This window comes from Podarcis liolepis, assembly GCF_965112155.1.
Source record: "Podarcis liolepis genome assembly, chromosome: 6".
Lineage (NCBI taxonomy): Eukaryota > Metazoa > Chordata > Lepidosauria > Squamata > Lacertidae > Podarcis > Podarcis liolepis.
Window position 1 is genome coordinate 4122594 of NC_139559.1, and position 23477 is coordinate 4146070.

The following is a 23477-nucleotide window of genomic DNA, read 5'->3' on the forward strand; positions in this document are numbered from 1 at the left end:
CCCCAGCTGTAATGCCACCTAGAATGGCAGTTCCCAGGTTTGCAGGGTTAGGATGAATGCTTGGACCCTGCTTCTAATTCCTGGATCCAGCACAGATTCTAATGCTGGAATAGCCAGGCCAGCCTGGAAATTGCCTGGGAGACGAGCTATTAAGAAAGACAAGGGGAAGATAATGAGCCATTAGGAAAGCCAAAGAGAGGGAACTTTGTGCCAGATGCAAAAAGGAGGGGCCCTTCCTCAACTCAGAGTTCACTTGGAAGACAAAGGAGAGTTTGAATTAGAGTTTCAGAGTTGGCTGTGACTGACCTGGGGAGGCCGGGGAAGGTTGCAGTCTAAAACCCCTGGAACCTCTGGAACTTTGCTCCACTCAAAGATTAGCATTGTGTATTGTGTTAGCTTTTAAATCCCATGTACATTTTTACAATATTTATTCCTCCAGGATAGCACAGAGCAGTTGATATGGACAGTTTGTTTATTACTTTTATATCCCACCTTTTCTCAAGCGAGCTCAAGATGATGTATACGTTTGCTGTTGCTCCCCCTTTTACCCTCACAGCAACAACCACCCTGCAAGGTAGGGTAGGCTGAACGGCAGTGACTGGCCCAAGGTCACCCGGTGAGCTCCAGGGCCAAGTGGGGATTTGAATCTGGGTCTGTCCCGGGTCCTAGTCCAACACTGTCATCAATGTACCACCGCTGGCTTGCCCAGACTCAGTGGGGCTAACAAGGGACAGGCCAGCTTACAATAAAGAATTAAGACACCTGCAGGGTTGGTGTCAAGCTGCCTTTGCCAAGCTGGTGCCTACCAGATGTTTTGGACTGTCAGACCTGGGAGTTGCCGTCCAAAACATTTGGAGGGCACTAGCTTGGCAGAGGCTGGTGATTTGATTGAGACAGGCTTGGTCAAAGTTTTGGATTCTCAGTCCAGATTTTGTTTGAAGTATACGATGTGGAGCGGGCGGCTCTCCCCTTGCTGCCAGCACACTCCTGGGTCCAGAGCCGATGCCTGGCGTTTTTAGACTCCATTCTGATAGGTCTCGCCGTCCTTCTGGCCGCCACTGCTGCTGCAATAGTCCAGCCTGCCCACCAGGGCTGTGATGAGCGCCTGGAGCGTGGAAGCTCTTCTCCGGCTCACTTCGAGCACCCCGTGATGGTCGACGTTCTCTTTCGTGTTGTAGTCCTTTGTCACCTTGTTGGTGATCAGTGAGATACCAAAGACCCGCAAGCCACAGTGCCTGGCCACAACGACTTCTGCTGCCGTGCTCATCCCTAAAAGGAAGCAGGGCGCTGTTAATGGAGAAATCTGAGGGCTCCCTTGGACAAAAAACAAGGACACCAGCCAGGAATACCAGAGCAAAACAGCAGCCAGTAGGCTTGGTCTTTATTGAAGACTCCCACCTGCCACCAGGTGGAACAAGATGGGAGCCCCAAACAAAAGAGCCCCCAAACCTTTATCAGCTGCTAATCCCCATGTTACCCCCCCCCCAACTACATCACAGTTACATCATGAAAGGGGAGGTCTGGTGGCAGTAATCTGAGCATCCTGGACCCTGCCCCATGGTTCTCCTTGCCCTCCACCAAACACCCATCAAGTGTAACAAAAAATATATTTACATTTCCCTGTTTCCCAGCCAAGTTAATCACACCCTTTTGCCTTCATCTGGGTTTGTTATTTCTGGAATGGCTACCTGTCTAGCACTCAGGTATCAGGAGGCCAGGGATTATCACTCAGGCAGAGGGGCTGCTGAGCAGCTGAGCTCACATAATTTCTGAAGTTTTCCCTGTGAGCCAGTACATAGATCCATTTATCAGTGAATTCTTACATTTGGTATCGTGCAGCAAAGGCCCTTTGAATAGATAGGAAGAAATTGCGATGAAGTGTTTTGTGGGGACAAATCACAAAAGCGATTGTGTTGATTTTGGTAGTGGGCTGCATGTGCATGATATCTGCTGGAGGGGCAACCCCCCCAACCTATACATAAATTCCTGCAACAGCACAATCTCATGTAAGCTTGGTGCAGGACTCACAACAAGTTACACCTCTGCATAAGAAGAGTTTGGCTCAGGAGTTGTCAGCCTGGTGCCATTGGCCCCCTCGGCAAAGACTTCATACTCAGAACTTTCATATTTTGTTAAAGGAAATATTTAGCTCTCTTGCAAAGAAAGATATGAAGCTAAATGCCCAGGTACATGTCTAAGCGATTCTTGTGAAATGAGCCAGCCTGGATCAGTGATTTTAGCCAATGAGTGAAGTCAGAGGTGTGATGGATAGTTAAGTGAGTTGCTTGGACACCAGGCAATAAAAATCCCTGAGGTCCTATAGAGCTTCTGGTTTCTCCTCCCCTTCAGTGCATGTCTATCTTATTTTCTAGCAGTCCTTGGAATCTCTAGTTTGCCCTCTCTTTGCCCCCGAGCAACCCAGATGCATCTTTCCTGTGGTGCTTTTGTCTGAGATCAGGTACTCTCTAGAAGTTATTTTTTTTTTGCAAATACAAGCATCCCTGCCTCCCAGTTATGTGGGGGTTACATTCCGGGCCCTGAGCAAGGGAATGCCACTCTATTTCGTAGTGACCCGTGTAAATTCAGTTGCATGCAAGTGGGATTCATGTAGTGGGGGCAGGGGGCTAACCTGTAGAATTAAACAATGAGTGCAGGCGCTTGCTAAAAAATCCCCCCTCCATGGCAACTAGGCCTAGGACCCACGTACCTATGGGACCGCCTCGCCTGGTATGCCCTGCGGCGGACCTTAAGGTCCACAAAAAACAACACTTTGGAGGTCCCAAGCCTCAAGGAGGTTAGATTGGTCTCAACTAGGGCCAGGGCCTTTTCAGCACTGGCCCCGACTTGGTGGAATGCTCTGTCCCAAGAGACCAGGGCCCTGCGGGACTTGACATCTTTCCACAGGGCCTGCAAAATGGAGCTGTTCCTCCTGGCCTTTGGTTTGGACTCAGTCTGACCCTTATGTTTCCCTCCCCTTATGGTCTTGATTTATCAGCTACTTTTAAAATGAGGCTGCATTTTAAATTGCATTTTAACCTGTATTTTAAATTGGTCCCCCCCTTCTCCCCCCCATGTTTTTACTGTGATTTTATTGGTGTTAGCCGCCCTGAGCCCAGCTCTGGCCGGGGAGGGTGGGGTATAAATACAATTTATTATTATTATTACCTGCAAAATATAAAACTTTGCAACCCAATTAGTGCTATAAACAAGATGTATAAAGCCCATGGCAGGCTTTGCCAACCTGGTGCTCTCCAGAGGTTTTGGCCTCTGGCTGGGGCTGATGGGAGTTGTAGTCGAGAACATCTGGAGGGTATCTGGTTTGTAAAGGCTGGCCATAGAGAAGATGGCAATCTAGCAGGTGCAGAACAAGGCCAAGGGTTACCGGACGCAAAGAGACACAGCTTCCTTCCAGCTCTTACCTACAGCATCCGCCCCCAGCATGTGAAGGAGCCGGGCCTCTGCGATAGATTCGAAACTGGGGCCCCCAACCATGCAATACACCCCCTCTTTGACGAAAGAGCTGTAGCCAAGGCGCCGGGCTGTGTCCATGGCCAAAGCGCGGATCTGGCTGTCGTACGCATCCGAAAGTGCAGGGAAGCGAGGTCCAAACCTGGAGAAAGAAGGGGGTGCTCTGAGCAGGGAGGAAACAGGTATGGTGGCTTGGTGCCAGGGCCAAGCAGATAGGCAGCCATTTGTGCCAGCCAGCCAGGAGGTAGGCAGATGTACCAGATATATCCCTTCCAGAGGCTGCAGTGATGAGGGGAATTGGATATTTATGCTGAGCATCAGGCAATGGCTTTTCCCACCTGCCTTCGGAAGGGAGTTGCTGCCACGGGCATTATGCCTATGCGTCTTTTGATGAACTGAGTGGAAGGCTGTGATTCACAGAGGGGAGAGTGTGTGTGCCAATTTAACAGTGCTTAGTTTGTTTTGGGTTGTTAGTTTGTTAATGCTGTTAATATTGTTGTTGTTTTTTAATACTATTATTTTGCTTTAAACAAAAAAATAAATATAGACAACCAAAATCACCAAAGAAAATTCCTTAATAATAATAAGCTAAGGAACTACAAAAAATATCAAAGCACATGGCATGGAACATAAGCCATTATGGGAAAGAAAAAGGAAAAAGGAAAGGAGGAGGGTGAAGAAAAAAGAAAAAAGGGGGGGAGAGAAAAAGGAAGATGAGCTGTTAATATTGTTTTGCTGAAGCGCTTTGTGAATCTTAGGACTTTTGTTGGGGTTATACTATTTAGCTTTTCTGTTTGTTGTTCCGTTAATAGTGTTTTATAGAAGGTGGTTGTTTTACTGTAATTGTTTTGCTGGTGATTTGTTAATTTTTCTGTATGATTTACGTTGTAATTGTGATGTCCTGTTATATTATTGTTTTTTTATTATAGTTTGTAAGCCTCTTTGTGACTCATGTCCAAGTTTAGGCAGGAAAGGACTGCTGATCTCATGGGGAAGGATAAGAACGAAATGATATATCCTCCCCTACTGTCCCAAAGAATTAGCAGAATTTGTTTTGGTATGCAACTATTGCATCCTGAATCCAATATGCTCAAAAATGGAGGGAAGGAGCAATTCCCACGAAGGACCAGCTGGAGTTGATGGAGTCTGCAGAATTAGGAAATCTAACCAGCAGAACCAGAGATCAAGATCAAACAATATGTAAGGAGGATTGGAAAATGTAGAGCATATGAAGAATGACTGTAAACGAGTTAAATTGCTAGTAGGCTTAAATTGAGCTGTAAATTGAGTAAACTGAGAAAAAGAAGGCGTGGTTTGATTACAGTATGCAGCAGTAATTGGTAACTTGGAGGAAACCATGGAACAGCCCAGCAGAGTATACTGCTTCTTCTGTTAAATGGATTTTAATTCATTTTTCTTTAATATCTTAAAAACTTTTTTAGTGTTTTAACTGTTTTTAACCTACAGCCTATGTGATACGGAGGGGGGGCATGCCTTCTTCACCCCTTCCGCCGGCCACCAGAGGGTCCGAGGCGATGACCTCAAGGGCACCCAGCCCCACATGGACCCCTCAGCCCCCACACCGTTGCACAAGCACCACACTTTACCCCAAGCCCCATAAATAAAGTGCCTTCCCCCCTTCCTTACGATGATCCGCTATTACAGGCGAAATAAGCCCAAACATGTTATGCCTTCCCTCCCGCTCTAGTTCTATTATGGGTAGACCGTGTAAAGTTGGATTCCCTTTCTGTTGAATGGGTGCGTTCTACCCAATCAGAACCATGCATTCGTCTTGCAGAGCTAGCTCAGCGAGCTCCTGCACGCCTCATTTAACCTCTTCACAAGCTGCTGACGGCTCCCCGCTGGGAGAACAATGGAACCGAAACTTGTGAACTCATAAAAGTGTCAAATCTTGCTACAGTGTATCCATTTTGTTTCCGATCTCAATTATCAATATAAAATGAACTAAAATCTTTAAAAATTCATATAAAATCAACCACAGCACCGATTTTCTTGCTTTCGGTGCCAATCGACTCAGTTTCTTTAGGACTCCATGACACCTCCCCTGTCCTCCATAATCCCTCAAGTGAGGTGTCACGTACTCTCAGGAAGACTCTAATCCTGTCAAATCACTCTGCCAAGCCTTTCCTCCGGGCAATGCCAGGTGGCAGACCATGCATACATGGACCATTGTCTTCTCATCACCGGTACTCAGGATGTGCTTATCCGCGCATATCTCCAGCTCTGCATATTCCCCCCTCCCTCCTCCATATGTTAATCCTGTGTGACCCAACCTCTTCTTAATGTATTCATGATGTAACCGTGATGTATTCTGCACTGTATTCTGGGACATGGAGGGAAGTTTCAAAAGTTCATGTCACCCCTTTCTCGCTGTTCAATCTCGCCTTGAACCTGTTGCGCAATAAACTTGGATCTTCTGCAGCTTGCTCCTGTCTCCGGCTGAGCTCATTTTCCTCCGCAGGGACCCGCGGACTTAGTCCGACGAGCTGGGTGGCAGAGCAGCCTCGCACCCAGATTTTACCGTAACACTATGCCCTTTAAAAATGTGTGGGGCAGGGCTATTGGGTTGTTGTGGTTTTTATTTTGACTATGTACTTTGTGGTTTTATATTCCGATTTTATCCTGTGAACCTCCCTGGGACATCTGAGTATAGGGAGGTATATAAATTCAATAAATAGAAATAATAAAATATAGAAGGGAAGTAAATGTTTAATTTTTGTTATCAATGCACTAATAACTGCATTGGGTGTGTGTAAGAAATAATATAATAATTTTTTATTTATACCCCGCCCTTCCCGGTTCAGAAAACCGGGCTCAGGGCGGCTAGCAACAAATTTAAAATACTTAATTGATGGAACAAAAAACAGCCTAAAATACAGTGTGTGTGTGTGTGTGTGTGTGTGTGTGTGTGTGTTTGTGTGTTCATTCCATTCTTACAACTATCAGGGGATTAAGGACATTACAGCTATCCTGAAACATTGGGGGAATGTGAAGCAGATCTGGTGAGAGGTGTGGCCTGGGAAGAGGGAATGTGATTTGGGTAGTTCTGAGAGCCAGAAAAAGACTATCCAGAACCCCATGCTCATGTAAAGAGCTCCTCTGCATGTCATCCCAATCTTCAAAGCGCCGGGGCTCTTTCAGCCGAAAAAGCTCCTGTCTGCCATTAATCGGGCAGCCAACCGGAAGTCCTGTACTCACCTTTCCTCGTTGGGCCCCAGCAAGGGGTTTAGCCCGGCCAATCCCAGCAGGTTGATGTGGTCCCGAATAATCATGAGGTCGCCGACGCTGTACGAATCCGCCAAGGCCCCGGCTGCGTTGGTCACCAGCAGCGTCTCAACGCCCAAGAGTTTGAGAACGCGGATCGGGAACGTGACCTGGCAGAGAGCGCAGAGCAGAGGGACGTTTACATCAGCGGCGGGGAGGTATCCCTTCTCTCCGTACGAGGATGAGAAGAGCCCGGCAGCTGGATCAGGCCTGCTGCCCATTTTTAAACCCATCCAAGTTGGCGCCCATCACTTTGGGCACCTCAACCCTTCCACCTACCTTCCAAAGCGAGTAGCCCTCATACATGTGGAAGCGCCCCTTCATGCAGACGCACGGCTTGCCCTGCAGCTCCCCAAAGAGAAGCTGCCCCTCATGGCCCGACACTGTGGAGAGAGGAAGAGAGCAGAAAGAGAAGGTTAACACACCCCAAATGTCCTGGGAGGCCCCTTCTCCCAATCGTGGTCCTTTCTTGGAGGTCCACCAGGAGCAGAACTGAGACTCGCATCTCGGCGATGGCTAGAGATCCTCAAGGTGCTGCTTCTATTGTTGTATTACAATTAAGTGCTTTAAATTTGTTCCAGTTACAGATAGGTAGCCGTGTTGGTCTGCCATAGTCAAAATAAAAAAATTCCTTCCAGTAGCACCTTAAAGACCAACTAAGTTAGTTCTTGGTATGAGCTTTCGTGTGCATGCACACTTCTTCAGATACACTGAAACAGAAGTTGCCAGATCCTTCTATATAGTGAGAAGGTGGGGAGGGGTATTACTCAGAAGGGTGGTGGGAATGGGTGATTGGCAGATAGCTGAGATAGGTTTTAAGTTTGGTAATGAGTTGCAATTCAGCAGCTTCTCTTTCCAGTCTATTTCTGAAATTCCTTTGTAGTAAAACAGCTGCTTTGAGATCTTGTATAGAATGTCCTGGGAGATTGAAGTGTTCTACTGGTTTCTCTGTTTTGTGATTCTTAAAACCATGGAGAGACCTGGTCTGAACAGAGACATTGGATTCTTATCTCATTATACATGACTAAGCCATTTCTCACCTTCTCACCCCTTGCCTTTTCCTGTAAGACCCATTACAGTCGTTAAGAGTCGTCAACAGGCTCATCTCAGTTAGTTGGTCTTTAAGGTGCTACTGGAAGGAATTTTTTTTATTTTAAATTTGTTGTTAGCCACCCTGAGCCTGGTTTTCTGAACCAGGAAGGGCGGGGTATAAATAAAAAAATTATACCATATGTGGTGGGGGTGTAAGGTGGTAAGACAATTTTGGAACGAGATACATGGAGGAGATCAAAAAGACCCCCGGGAGCTCTTTTTTTAAAAAAAAACCCAGACTCATACTTATTGAGTTTATTAACAAACGACATACCCAAGGACAAAAGGAATATATTCTTGTATATAACCGCAGCCGCAAGAATACTTATGGCAAAATATTGGAAAACAGAAAAAGTACCACAAATGACAGAATGGCAAGTTAAGATTTGAGTTTGCAGAGATGGCAAAAATGACTGCAGCAATCAGGGGCTGCTCCAAGCAAAAATTCTACACAGAATGGGAATGCATAGGGGAATACATGAAGAAATATGGTGTTAAAGCAGAACTCCTAATAGGCAATTGTTAAGCATGTAAGGACAAAAGAAATAATTATAAGTTAACAGTTTTCATGTTCTATTTTGTTAAAGCAACTAGAAAAAATATATTATGATGGGAAGATCTTACACAGGTGAAGGGAAGCAGTGGGGAGGAGGGGAGGGTTAGGTTGAATTTGGGAAATAAAATAATATATGGGACAGCAAAGGATATAATAGATTCTTATAGAATAGTAATATATTGTAACCAGAACAGAAGTTCAAAAGGGGAAGTAAATGTATTTCTAGTATTTTCATTATTGTAATAGTTATTATTATTTCTTATCGGTAGAAGGCAATGTTAATTTAGGCTTCTTCGTGTTGCTGCCTGTATAAGTCAATAAAAAAATTATTATTATTTATTAAGGAGAAAAAGAGACCCTGCACACTGCATGCAACTAAGCCATTGTTTATTAAACCAGTGGTTCCCAAACTTTGTTGGGCCAGCGCCCCCTTGGTTCCATAAATTCATCCCTAAGGCCACCTGCCCTTCATTCAGCATTGTTCAGAACAGTGGTTTGCACGAACCACTCAGGAATAATAATAATAATAATAATAATAATAATAATAATAATAATAATTTATTATTTGTACCCCGCCCATCTGGCTGGGTTTCCCCAGCCACTCCGGGCGGCTTCCATAGAAACAAAAAATACAGTAAAATATCACAGATTAAAAACTTCCCTGAACAGGGCTGCCTTAAGATGTCTTCTAAATGTCAGGTAGTTATTTATCGCTTTGACATCTGATGGGAGGGCGTTCCACAGGGCGGGCGCCACTACCGAGAAGGCCCTTTAAGAAAACTAATTGCACATTTATTCAAAGTCCATTGAGCGAAGGGCTCAGTGGATAGAGCAGAAAGTGCCAGGTTGAATTCCCAGTGTCTCCTGGATGGGCTGAGAATGCCAACACCTTGGAGTGCAAGGGCTTGTCCACAATTTTGCTTGACCCAAATTTCAATGGTTTTGTGCACCAATTAATTCCTACGGGTCTGAGAGAGTTTCCTATTGTTCTGTGCCTCTGCTTTGCAAAAATCCAAACTTACCCACTGGATTGGATCTTATGCGTGGAAAATCCTAAGAAAGATTTGCTTAACCGAGCTTCAATCCAGTGGGTTAGATCAGGTTTTCACAAGGCACAGCTATGGAATGACAAGGAAAGCTCTTGGACCCAGATGAATTCATCAAAGCACAAGATGAGCCTAGGTTCCTAACAGAATCTCAGAGTGTGTGGTGTAGTGGTTAAGAGCGGTAGACTCGTAATCTGGTGAACCGGGTTCGTGTCTCCGCTCCTCCACATACAGCTGCTGGGTGACCTTGGGCCAGTCACACTTCTTTGAAGTCTCTCAGCCCCATTCACCTCACAGAGTGTTTGTTGTGGGGGAGGAAGGGAAAGGAGAATGTTAGCTGCTTTGAGACTCCTTCGGGTAGTGATAAAGTGGGATATCAAATTCAAACTCTTCTCTCTCTCTCTCTCTAAACACACAAACCCTCCAGTTACCTACACAGCTTTTGCACTACCAGGTAGGAAAATTCACATGCACTCTGCCATTCATCATCACAAAAGTGCAGATGTGTCCATTTCGCCACAAGAGGGTAGCCAGACACCACTATTTTTAACTCAGAGGTAGATCCTTGCTATGATGGGTTTCCCATTCACATGCAAGGCTTGAGAAATGCAAAGCGGGATTTTAGCACCCAGGGTGAAAATGCCCTCAAGCTAAGCCGACAGCCCACCCGGCCCCAAAACATGGAGCTGATCTCTTGTTGCAGTTTTTTCTGCTTAATAATAATAATAATAATAATAATAATAATAATAATAATAATAATATTTACACCCCGCCCTCCCCAGCCAAAGCCAGGCTCAGGGCGCCTAACAACCAATAATAAAAACAAGTTGAATGAATACAACTTAAAAACAAGATTAAAATACAACATTAAAATGCAGCCTCATCACAGGAGGAGAAAGGAAAAAAGAAAGAGGAAAGGAATCAAATTGACTCCAAGCCAAAGACCAGGCGGAACAACTCTGTCTTACAGGCCCTGCGGAAAGAAAACAGATCACAATCTGCACAATTCCTGCACAATCAGTTCTGGCTGGCCAGCGAGGAAGCAGACCCGAGGCCCCAGGACGGCGTGAAAAGACCCTGGGAGGAATTGCAGAGCAGCGGCACGCAGCAAGGATAGTTCTCCATCATAGCTGTCAACTTACAGATTTGAAAATAAGGGGCCAGCAACCTTGAAAATAAGGGCTCAGCAGCCAGAATAAGGGATTTTCCAAGCACAGGTATGTTCAACTTCTGAGCCCCTCCAAGCCAAAGGCAGAAAGCCCAGCCAGCAGCCAAACGAAGCCTCAAGCGGTGGTTCCCACAGCGCAGCAACCCAGCAAAGGGGATGCAGCAAGGAAAACCACCGTCACCTCTCCGCTGGGAAGCGCTGAGCAAAGGCAAGTCCCCAGGCAACGCGGCCGATTTGATCGGCACAAGGCATGCAAGCTCCACCCCCCAGTCGTTCTCAGACTCCTTATTGGGTGAGCAATGCAGCCAAGCAACACAGTTGGAGCCTCCCTCCTCCCTGGCCAGCAGGGAGGGAGGGAGAGGAGCTGCTTCCTTTGAAACCCGGGAAATTTAAGGGACATCATCAATAAGGGACAGCAGCGGGACATGGCGCTGGGATAAGAGACTTTCCCGCCAAATAAGGGACGGTTGGCAGCTATGTTCTCCATACCTGTGCTGTGCGGGAAGTTGGGGATGTCCATGTACTTGAAAGACTCCGGGTTCTTCAAACTGTCAGCGAGGGGTCCGAGTCCAGAGCCACAGATAATGGCGATTCTGGGGCGCTGCCTGGTCCGAACCAGGAGCCAGTCGGCCGTCTCTCTGCAGAGCTCAAAGCTGCAAAAAGAGATTGGAAAAGAAGGGCAGCAAGGTTGAATCAGAATCATAGGAGTGCCGGGTTGGAAGGGACCCTGAGGGTCATCTAGCCCAACCCCAGAGGTAGGGATGGTCAGCCGTGGAATCTGTTTCCAATGTGATAAGAATTTTAAGGTCTTAGATATATAGTAAAAGCTCATAAATGTACCAACCAAGCACGTGCATAGATCAGCACAGGAAGACCGACCTGAAACCATTTTTGATTCCCAAACTGACAAATGTTTTCTCTATAAATTGGCTTTGGCCCTTTCCTCACCTGTTGGTGTTGTAAACAAAAAAATCTGCCCTTGTTGCCTTATGGGGTGTCCAAGAGCCCATTTAGAGTCCTTATGTAGGTTCCCTATTGGTAGGAGAAAATAACAGGGGCCAACTGGAGTATATTGAGAAGCAAGGCAGCTAGTAAGCCTGATCTTTATTGATCTGTTGCAACAGGGTGCTTCCCTCACACACAGGAAAGGAGGAGGAACCCAGAACCAAGGTGTGCCTGCCCTTATATAGACATTTTAAATTCCCTGTCCTGGAGCTCAAGACCACCCCTCTATACATCATACCTACATCACAGAAAAGGCGGTCTACAGCAGAAATCTGACTGTGTTGTTTATCTCGCCTGACAGGTTACCTGTTAATGCTCACTTAATGCCAGTCTTTTGTGATGATAAATACTTAGTTCCTGAGCCAGGTCACAAGCTCACCCTATTCAAACACAGACATACCCTTAAGACCCTCTTCTGACATCAAGAATCACAAAACAGAGAAACCAGTAGGAGAACACTTCAATCTCCCAGGACATTCTATACAAGATCTCAAAGTAGCTGTTTTACTACAAAGGAATTTCAGAAATAGACTGGAAAGAGAAGCTGCTGAATTGCAACTCATTACCAAACTTAAAACCATGGAGAGACCTGGTCTGAACAAAGACATTGGATTCTTATCTCATTATACATGACTAAGCCATTTTTCACCTTCTCACCCCTTGCCTTTTCCTGTAAGACCTATTGCAGTCGTTAAGAGTCGTCAACAGGCTCATCTCAGCTATCTGCCAATCTCCCATTCCCACCACCCTTCTGAGTAATACCCCTCCCCACCTTCTCACTATATAGAAGGATCTGGCAACTTCTGTTTCAGTGTATCTGAAGAAGTGTGCATGCACACGAAAGCTCATACCAAGAACTAACTTAGTTGGTCTTTAAGGTGCTACTGGAAGGAATTTTTTTATTTTGACTATGGCAGACCAACACGGCAACCTATCTGTAACCTTAAGACAGGATTTGTGAAGGAAAAGACAATGGGGAGGCTTTTCCATTTTCCTTTGACCTTGCAGAGAAAACACTTGGTCAGCTTGGGAGCCAAAATGGATCCAGGGCTGCCCTCCTGTACTACCTCAGACATGTGGCCCATACATTTATGTATGTGTTTGCCTGGCACATTTATTATATATATAAGACCTTAATTTTTTTATTTCAATATAAGCATTTTAAAATATATTATTTTCAATTTTTCTTTTTGCAGCTGAAAGTTTCCATACAAAAGGATATCTTTAAAGGCTGTTGCTCACATAGCGAGGGCCTTCTGGAGACGCACTCCAGTGATTTAAATGCTAAACTGGATCAGTCTCTCAGGCATGCAATACTGTACTTGATTTTCTATTGCAGGACCCACACCACACCACCGCTCATCAAGATGCTGTCACATATTTCCCCATTTAATCTGGATTTGTCTTCCCAGAGAACATATGGTAAGATTTTTTATTTATTTTTTAAAAGTGGGAAAAGTAAATTTTAGCAGTGAATGTGATCGCATAAAATCCCAATAAGTGTGAAGGAGTCTAGAGAGGAGATGAGATTCCTGGTTTGTGCTTACCTGAAGTTTTCGGTGGGTTGCATCCTGGACTGCAGATGAAGGCAGACTCTGAAGCGAGGATGGAGATTTGCGCTGGAGAGCTTTTCCTCAGGACACCTGACCACAACCTTCCCCCACTGCTTCTAAAGCCCAGGAAGCCAGCTTTTTATATGCACAGAGAAGGCTTTGTTTTCCCCTGGGGGCTGGTCATTGGCTGCAGAACTGCAGAGCGAAAGCTGGAAGGGAAGGCGTGGATCTTTCCCCCTTTGGGCTTTCCTTCACAGAAGCCACCCAGGGCCTTATCTCCTCTTTGGGATGCAGCCAGGACGTCCCGTGGGCCCAAGGCAGACGGAAGGTCCTATGATAAACCCATGATGGGGGAATTAGCTGCCCTCTCTTGTATCCTGCAGGAGAATCCGTTGTGCTGCAGCCCTTTCCCACCAATGCCACGTTGGGGACACCAGCAAGGTAAAAAAGGTTAAGTCCAGTCAAAGGTGACTATGGGGTTGTGGCGCTCATCTCGCTTTCAGGCCGAGGGAGCCGGCCTTTGTCCACAGACAGCTTTCCGGGTCAAGTGGCCAGCAGGACTAAACCGCTTCTGGTGCACGGAGGACTGTGACAATTGCCAGAGCACACATAAATGCCGTTTACCTTCCTGCCACAGCAATACCTATTTATCTACTTGCACTGTGTTACGGGAGGTCAAAGACCTGGCAGAGAACGTTGGGACCAGGGGTTAAGATGGCAGGGTTGGAACAAGAACAAGTGTCCGGAAGCCAGGAGTAAGGAAGCCCAGAGTCCGAGGGTCAGAGAGCCGGGAGTCAAGAAGCCAAGGGTTCGATGGTCAGGAAGCAGGGAGTGAAGAAGCTGAGGGTCCGAGGGCCAGGAAGCAAGGAGTCAAGAAGCCGAGGGTCAGGAAGCAAGGAGCCAAGAAGCCAAGGGTCTGAAGATCAGGAAGCAGGGAGTGAAGAAGCTGAGGGTCAGGAAGCAAGGAGTCAAGAAGTCAGGAGTCCGACGATCAAGAAGCAAGAAGCCAAACCCAGCAAGGCAGGAAGTGTGTTGCTGTGGCAAAGAGCCAAAGGGAAATTCTGACCTTTTATCCCTTCCCGGCTCTTGCCACCAGGTGCGGTGAGTTACCAATCAGTCTCACCTGTGCGGCAGCACCTTGCCTTTTGAGAACAAACTTAGGAAAGCCCCAGTCCTGCAAAGTCCGATTGGTCACAGGGCCTGGCTGCTGCACGAAATCCTGACACACTGGCCTGCTATCGAACTGCTAGGTTGGCAGGAGCTGGGACCGAGCAACGGGAGCTCACCCCATAGCAGGGAATCGAACTGCCGACCTTCTGATTGGCAAGCCCAAGAGGCTCATTGGTTTAGACCACAGCGCCACCCACGTCCCGGGGACACCAGGACACTCATAGCAAAGGCATAACATAAGAGCTGGCTGTTGGGTCAGGCCAAAAGCCCATCTAGTCCAGCAGCCTGTTCTCACAGTGGCCAAGCAGATGCCCCAATGGGAAACCAGCAAGCAGGATTCGAACACAATCCTGGGGTTCCTGCCTCCAGCTGTGGAGGCACAGCAGAGCCATCCTGGCTAGTAGCCATCAATAGCTCTCTCCACAAATTTGTCGAGTTCTCTTTTAAAGCCATCCAGGTTGAAATGAAATGAAATGTGGCTGAAATTAAAAAATTAAGGTCTTATATATATAATAAGGGTGGCGCTGTGGGTTAAACCACAGAGCCTAGGACTTGCTGATCAGAAGGTTGGCGGTTCGAATCCCCACAACGGGGTGAGCTCCCGTTGCTCGCTCCCTGCTCCTGCCATCCTAGCAGTTCGAAAGCATGTCAAAGTGCAAGTAGATAAATAGGTACCGCTCCGGTTGGAAGGTAAACGGCGTTTCCGTGCGCTGCTCTGGTTCGCCAGAAGCTGCTTAGTCATGCTGGCCACATGACCCGGAAGCTGGACGCCGGTTCCCTTGGCCAGTAAAGCGAGATGAGCGCTGCAACCCCAGAGTCAGCCACGACTGGACCTAATGGTCAGGGGTCCCTTTACCTTTATATATAATAAATGTTCATAAATGTACCAAGTAAACACATACATAAATATATAAACCACATGTCTGAAGCAGCACAGGAAAGCAGTCCTGGAGCGATTTTGGCTCCCAAACTGACCAAATGTTTTCTCTGCAAAGTCAAAGGAAAATTGAAAAGCCTCCTCATTGTCTTCTTTCACGAATCCTGTCTTGAGGGTATGTCTGTGTATGAATAGGGTGTGAGCCTGTGATCTGGCTCAGGAACTAAGTATTTAGCATTACAAAAAGACTGGCAAGGCTCCCCAGGGTATCCAGTCAAGTGACCATTAAACAGGTAATCTGCTAGCCAGGAGGTAAACAACTTCTGTTGTAGACCGCCTTTTCTGTGATGCACGTATGATGTTTCTGGGGGTGGTCTTGGACTCCAGGGGGGGCAATTTAAAATGTCTATATAAGGGCAGGCACACCTGGGTTCTGGCTCCTCCCCCTTTTCTGCGTGTGAGGGGAGCACCCTGTTGCAACAGTTCAACAAAGATCAGGCTTACGAGCTGCTTTGCTTCTCAATATTCTCTGGTTGGCCTCTGTTCTTTTCTCCGACCGATGGAGAACCTACAAAGGACTCTATAAGGGCTCTTGTGTCTTCCATAAGGGAATAAGGGCAGATTTTCGTTTATTACAGTGGCCATCCCTGTCTGCTGTGGGAGGGAGTTCCATAGTTTAACTGTTAGGTGAGTTTAGTGGAGGAACCCAAAGAGTGCTCACTAATGGTTCCTTGTCATCCTGGGGGATGTCACAGGGTTTTGTTCCTGGGCCCGTTGTTGCTCAACATCTTTGCAAACAACTTAGATGAAGGAATTGAGCGGATGATCATCAGATTTGCAGATGACACCAAACTGAGAGGCGTAGCTAACGCTATATTCTTTTTATGGTGAGACTGGAGTGCTTGTCAAGCAATACACTGTTGCAACCACCTATATGATACCTGTGCACACGTGTAAATAAATTCACATTGATCCATAGCAGGCACCTTCTGTGCCAGCTTTTAAATGCCTACAGAAAACTTCTCTGTTGCACCAGACCTACATAGGAAATTCAGGGTGCATCTCTCCCACAATGGTCCATTGATGTTTGCTTCTAATTTATTTTTGCTTTTAACCTATTTTTAACTTGTTATGCTGTTGCTGTTTGCTTGTATAATGTCATAAACCACTGTGTTATGTTTTTACGATACTGCCGTAGATAAATATTTTTACGAATAAAGAAAATAAACAGATCTGAATTCTGAGTTTGTGGGGCAATGATATTGCACCGCTGCTTATATCTGGAGGGCAGCAGGTTGGCTAAGGCTGGACTAGAAACTTGGTGCTTCTCATTACGGAAAGGAAGTTCATCTGGCTGCTGCGGCATGCCTCTCCTTTCCGCCAAGGCAGTAACAACCATCAGGGGATAGTCATGTGCTGGTTTAAGAAGCTCCTTGTGATTCAGCTTTCCTGCGCTGGAGATGGTGGCTATCACATGGGCTCCTAAGCTGCTGGTGGTGAAGTGCCTGTTTCGCTCACAGAAGATCCCCAGTGCAGTCCCTGGCAAATGATCACCACAAATGATCTCCAGGAACAGCTCCGGGATGAATAATAATAATAATAATTTATTATTTATACCCCGCCCATCTGCCTGGGTTTCCCCAGCCACTCTGGGCAGCTTCCAACAGAACACTAAAATACAATAACCTATTAAACATTAAAAGCTTCCCTGAACAGGGCTGCCTTCAGATGTCTTCTAAAAGTCTGGTAGTTGTTGTTCTCTTTGACATCCACAGGGCGGGGGCCACTACCGAGAAGGCCCTCTGCCTGGTTCCCTGTAACTTGGCTTCTTGCAGTGAGGGAACCGCCAGAAGGTCCTTGGCGCTGGACTTCAGTGTCTGGATGAACCTTTCGCCGTAGAGATTCTGCAGGGCTGCTGACAGTGCGAGTAAAGTAGGGTTACCTGATGTCCCCGTTTCCCGGGGACAGTCCCCGGATTTGCAAATCTGTCCCCGGACAAATTCCATCCCTGGAATGTCCCCGGATTTCATTAAATGTCCCCGGGAAACAGGACACCCTTCTTTCCTGGAGTAACATGCAGCTTGAGGGGTGGGAAGGTAGTTTTTGCACAGGCAAAACTTGGGTGGGGAATCGAAGCGTGTGAAAGAAGGGCTTTGCACCTTGCCCGGCAGAGAAACCGCGTGCCTTGCGCCCCTCCTGGGCAACGGCGCACCACCCGCCTGTGACTCCTGAGCCCCCCCCATCTCCTGTCCCCTTCCCCCTTTGCTTTGAGAGATCACAGGCGGGCGGCCATTTCCCAGGAGGGGTGCAAGGCGTGCAGTTTCTCTGCTGGGCAATGTGTAAAGCTCTTCTTTCGGACCTTGTGAAACTCAGAACGAAGGGGGAAGGGGGCCAGAGATCGGGGGAGGCTCGGGAGTCACAGGTGGGTGGTGCACAGTTGCCTAGGAGGGCCGCAAGGTGCATGGTTTCTCTGTGGTAACCCGTGCAACGCAGTCCAGGACCGGTCCAGAATCCAACGGTTCCGCTAGGAGTCAGTCCGACAGGGCCAAGGCAAGACACGAGGCAGGAAACTAGGCAAGGACAGGTACAGGATCTCAGGCAGGGTCTGGCATGTTGCTCCTGTAACCAGAGGTGGGGTCTGACAGCCTTTTATCTTTGTCAGGGTAACAGCCGGTCCTCATCCCCCGGTGACTCACCTCCCTGTCTCGCCCAAAGGCGAGCACTCCTCCTGCAAGTACTCAGGTCTCTCCTTCTCTCAGACCTCAGTCTCTGCAGCCCGGGAGACGTCGGTGGGTTACTAGACCCAGGGCCTGCCTCAGCCTCCCCTGACCCAACCAGTAGTGGAGCAGCTGTAAGTGATGGCCCAGCTGGAGGCAACGAGGTCATCCCCGCATCTGGAGCCAGGGCAAGCTCAGGCCCCGGACTCGGCCCAGCTGGTGTTTGTTGCAGGGGAACCTGTGCAGACTGGGACTCTTCAGGATCAGGCCCCAGACTTGGTTCAGATGATGCCTAAGGCAAAGGATCCAGTGCAGACTGAGTCTCCTCTGCTTCCGAGTCCCAGGCCATCACACCAAGTGAGGCCGTTGGTCCATCTAGCATAGCCCCGAAGATCCTGGCAGGATGAGGCCCATCGTCCATCTCGCCCAGCATCCTGTCCTCACACTGGCCACTCAGTTGACCAGCTGGGAAGCCTGCAAGCTGGACCCGGGCACAGCAGCACCTCTCCCCATAGAAGCGTTGGAAGGGAGATTGGGGGAGGCTCAGGAGTCATGAACAGGCGGCGGGCAGTTGTCCAGGAGGGGCGCAAGAGCTGTGGTTTCTCTGCTGGTCAAGGCGCAGAGGGGTGAGATGACTTTGATCCCCTCGGCCAACTGGAGCAGCAGCGGAGCTGGCGCAGAGCTGGGCAGCTGAGCATGAGAGAGAGCGTGAACAAGAGCGTGTCCCTGATGGCCCGGAACTGCAGAAGTCAAATTGGAGCAGGGAAGCCTTATGTTCTTTTAAGGTGAGGCTGCTTGAGTTGAGGTACCTCCACTGCAGAAGGTTGTCCTAGATGTCCCTCAGAGGTCCTTTCCAAATCTGTGATTCTGTGAACATCCCACAGTCGTGTTCTCAAGCTCTGCTTCCGACTGCACCCCCCAGGTTTCTCTCCCCGTCCGGACTTCTCGAGACAGCAAAACAGCTGATGTATAGATGTAAATAGGGATAATAAAGCATGCAACTTTTTTTAAAAAAAAGTGTCCCCAGATTCATTGGAAAAAAATCTGGTAACCATAGTCCCATAATCAGTAAAGGCAGGGCTATGTTTGGATAGACCGCCGAGGAGCTCAGAAAACAAGGCTGCTTTCTGCCGTTGCCTGCTCCTGTCTTAACTCATAGATGCTCAGAATTGTAGAGTTCAAAGGGACCCCAAGGGTCATCCAGACCAACCCCCTGAAATGCAGGAATCGCAGTGAAATATTCCCTGGCAGACTACCGTCCAATCACTGTTTAAGGACCTCCAATGAAGCTCCAGCACCTTCTGAGGCAGAATGAGTCCTGAGAAGGGAAGCTGTATTGGGCATTGTTGTGGGGAGGCGAGATGTTTGGAGGCCAGTTGCAGGCAGACAGCTGAGAAGATCCATACTCGAGAAGACCCATTTGAGGGTGCCAAATTTTGGGCTTGTTGAGGGTGCCGTATTACCCAAGATTACCAAAGTCTGCCCCTGTTCCAGTCTTAAGCTCACAGATCCATCTCTGTTTCTCTCTCTGTCTCTCTGTCTCCCAACTGCTCTGTCTGGGCTGTGTGGGCACCATACATTTGAAGTCCATTTAAAGCACCCTAAAAATAAAATTCAGGGAACTGTTGTTTATCTCTCACAGAGCAACAGTTCCCAACATCCTTAACTCGCTAAATTTCCCAGGATTCTTTGTGGAGGAGCGTGCTTTCAATGTTTGATGCGTATGCAGTCTCAAGAGATCATAAAATCAAGGAATCTTGGAGTTGGTAGGGAGCCCAGGAGCATAGCTGTCAACTGTTCCCCTTTTTAAAGGGAAATTCCCTTATTCCGAATAGGATTCCTCACAAGAAAAGGGAAAATAAAAAATTCCTTCCAGTAGCACCTTAAAGACCAACTAAGTTAGTTCTTGGTATGAGCTTTCGTGTGTATGCACACTTCTTCAGATACCAAGTGTGCATACACACGAAAGCTCATACCAAGAACTAACTTAGTTGGTCTTTAAGGTGCTACTGGAAGGAATTTTTTATTTTGACTATGGCAACACGGCTACCTATCTACTACAAGAAAAGGGAAAAGTTGACAGCTATGCCCAGGAGTCATCTAGTCCAATTCCTTGCAGTGCAGAAATCACACAGCTAAGATCTCGCATCAGTGTCCCTCCCAAATGGATCCTTTCTTCCAGGTGTATCACGCCTGACCCAAGCTCTGATAGGATTCCCATTGCATAATGTATTCAAGAGATACCATTTTCTCACAACTGCTCCCTTAAAGAGACATTCTCCGGCTATCTTGGACCATTAGGAAAAATTAAGCCTCCTTTGTCAAGTCACAGAGTGATCAGATTTGACCTTCCTTCATCCCACCCACAGTCATAAAGGCAGGCAGGAAGGGTGGAGTCTCCATCTATCGCTTAAATAAATTTGTTGTTGGCACCCACCTGCCTCAAGAGACTATGGGTGAAGTCAAACCACAGCATAAGCAGCATCAAAGTGACCTCCTTGGGCAGTGCCAGATTTACATACAGTGGATGCTCAGGTTGTGAACGTGAACCATGCGGGATGCACGTTCACAACCCGCAGCTTTTGCAACCCACGTCTGCACATGCACGGGTTGCAGTTTGGTGTTTCTGCGCATGTGCAAAGCGCAATTTGGCTCCCCTCAGCTCCCCTCACCAGGTTCAGCCAAAATAAAAAAATTCCTTCCAGTAGCACCTTAAAGACCAACTAAGTTAGTTCTTGGTATGAGTTTTTGTGTGCATGCACACTTCTTCAGATACACTGAAACAGAAGTTGCCAGACCCTTCTATATAGTGAGAAGGTGGGGAGGGGTATTACTCAGAAGGGTGGTGGGAATGGGAGATTGGCAGATAGCTGAGATGAGCCTGTTGATGACTCTTAACGACTGTAATAGGTCTTGCAGGAAAAGGCAAGGGGTGAGAAGGTGGAAAATGGCTTAGTCATGTATAATGAGATAAGAATCCAATGTCTTTGTTTAGACCAGGTCTCTCCATGGTTTTAAGTTTGGTAATGAGTTGCAATTCAGCAGCTTCTCTTTCCAGGGATTCTTATCTCATTATACATGACTAAGCCATTTTCCACCTTCTCACCCCTTGCCTTTTCCTGCAAGACCTATTACAGTCTCGGAGCCACAGGTGAGAGCAGAGTGCAGGGTGGGGACCAAAGGTGGGCAAACTGCCGTAGATGGAACAACCCCCACTACCTAACACCCCACATACTCCTAAATCCTAAATGCTGTCCGGAAATTAAAGTGTTCCTGGGTGGTAGAGTGGAGGAGGGACATGGGGCAGATTGACAGTGGAGTCTACGGTGGAAAGGAAGCCCTTTTGCTTCATGAATTTCCGCTGTTCCACAGGGTAAAGGTAAAGGGACCCCTGACCATTAGGTCCAGTCGTGGCCGACTCTGGGGTTGTGGCGCTCATTTCGCTTTATTGGCCAAGGGAGCCAGTGTACAGCTTCTGGGTCATGTGGCCAGCATGACTAAGCCGCTTCTGGCGAACCAGAGCAGCACACGGAAACGCTGTTTACCTTCCCACCAGAGTGGTACCTATTTATCTACTTGCACTTTGACGTGCTTTCAGACTGCTAGGTTGGCAGGAGCAGGGACCGAGCAACGGGAGTTCACCCCGTCGCAGGGATTCGAACCGCCGACCTTCTGATGGGCAAGCCCTAGGCTCTGTGGTTTAACCCACAGTGCCACCCGCGCCAAAGGATTCAAATCACAAGAAAGGCAGTTCTGTCCAAAAAATCAGGAGGAACTTTCTGATGCTAAGAACTGTTTGATAGTGGAACGGTCTCCCGGGGAAGGTGGAAGAGACCCTCCTTTCTTGGAGACTTTTCAACAGAGGTCGGAGGACCATCTGTCGGGGATTCTTCACCTGTGATCCCAGCAGGGAATCGGGCTAGATGACCCCTCAGGGTCCCTTCCGACCAGGCAGGGATTCTGTGATTCCTGGAGACAGGCAGTTCCTCAGCAGACCCAGCAGAGGGAGCCATGAAACAAGGACAGGGTCCAGGGAGACCTTAAAGACATGAGCCTGGAGCTGAGGATCATTGGCCGCTGCAACCTGGCAGGAGCTTGAAAATGCCCCCTTTTTACTTGCCAACTTACTCCATAACTTAAAGAAAACAAAAGAGATTATTGTGGACTTTAGAAAATGTGAATTGAATATTCAGTCACTCATTATTGAGGGGAAGTGCGTGGAACAGGTCTTGGTGTTTCGATTTCTAGGAATGGAGTTGAGAGATGACCTAACCTGGGGAGAAAACAGCAAAGACCTGATGAAGAGAGCACAGCAGAGGTTATATTTTCTGAGAATCCTCCGGAAAAACAATCTCTCAAAGGACCTGTTGATGGCATTTTACCATTGTACTGTTGAGAGTGTATTAACTTATGGTCTGTGTGTGTGGTTTGGGAGCTGCACGGTCAGGGAAAAAACAATGCTATCCAGGGTTGTAAAGACTGCAGAGAGAATGATTGGGTGCACTCTTCCCACCTTGGATCAAATCTACGCTTCCAGGTGCCATAAGAAAGCTGCAGAGATAGCACAGGATAGTGCGCACCCCGGAAATGATCTCTTTCAGCTTCTGCCTTCTGGAAGAAGGTCCAGGGTTATAAAGACCAGGACTAGCCGCCTGAGAAACGGTTTCTATCCAAATGCGATTTTGGTTTTAAACACATTGTAAGGAGTCTGTATGGAAGTATATTGTACAGTAGTACCTCGGGTTACATACGCTTCAGGTTACATATGCTTCAGGTTACAGACTCAGCTAACCCAGAAATAGTACCTCGGGTTAAGAACTTTGCTTCAGGATGAGAACAGAAATCGTGCTCCGGCGGCACGGCAGCAGCAGGAGGCCCCATTAGCTAAAGTGGTGCTTCAGGTTAAGAACAGTTTCAGGTTAAGAACGGACCTCCGGAACGAATTAAGTACTTAACCCGAGGTACCACTGTATTTAAAAATGGGGTATCAGAGTTTTTAGGGGGCTAACCAGGCTGGGATAGCTGGGATAGGAGGCTTGTCGGGTTTTGAATATCTTATGTAGATTTTTCAATTTCGTTGTTCCGTATGGGACAATGACAATAAAGAGTATCACATCGTATCGTATAATATTTATATTTTATATTTGAAGAATTTCATCGTTTCCACACCTGTTTTCTAATTATGAAGCTGGCAATTTTTTTGTGGGGGTGCAAACGGGTGGCCAGTCAACTTGGTGGTGGCCACCACCTCCAGTGGCAGGGAGTTCCTCAGTTCAACTCCGTGCTGCAGCAGTGCAAGGAAGGGTCTTCTGCAAAGTGAACCAGCGGATCGAGGGGATCCCTTTCCCGCCATCCCTGCTCAAGCCTGGCGAGACGGACCATTGCCTGACATTGCAAAAAGGGTCCTTTTTGCAATGAGAGCCTGGCAGACGCAGCCCGGCATTTCTCGAGCATCGAGCTTGCGGTTATCCCTGCTCCTCCACAACATCCCTTTTGACATTCAGGCAGCCCTTTGGAGCCACATGGAAGGGATCTGCTTC

At 47.5% G+C, this 23477-nt stretch overlaps 1 protein-coding gene across 1 annotated transcript; it reads right to left on the reverse strand.

Annotated features, from left to right (window-relative positions):
* Positions 1-411: 411 nt before the first annotated feature.
* Positions 412-13408, reverse strand: LOC310708832 (purine nucleoside phosphorylase-like). The gene is made up of 6 exons (XM_083507704.1): positions 13168-13408; positions 11105-11268; positions 7033-7136; positions 6688-6863; positions 3420-3610; positions 412-1269 (listed from the first exon to the last, which is right to left on the reverse strand). Exons 1-6 carry the CDS (start codon positions 13188-13190, stop codon positions 1016-1018), a joined length of 912 nt encoding a protein of 303 aa, XP_083363830.1. The 5' UTR covers positions 13191-13408; the 3' UTR covers positions 412-1015.
* Between the last annotated feature and the right edge of the window lie 10069 nt (positions 13409-23477).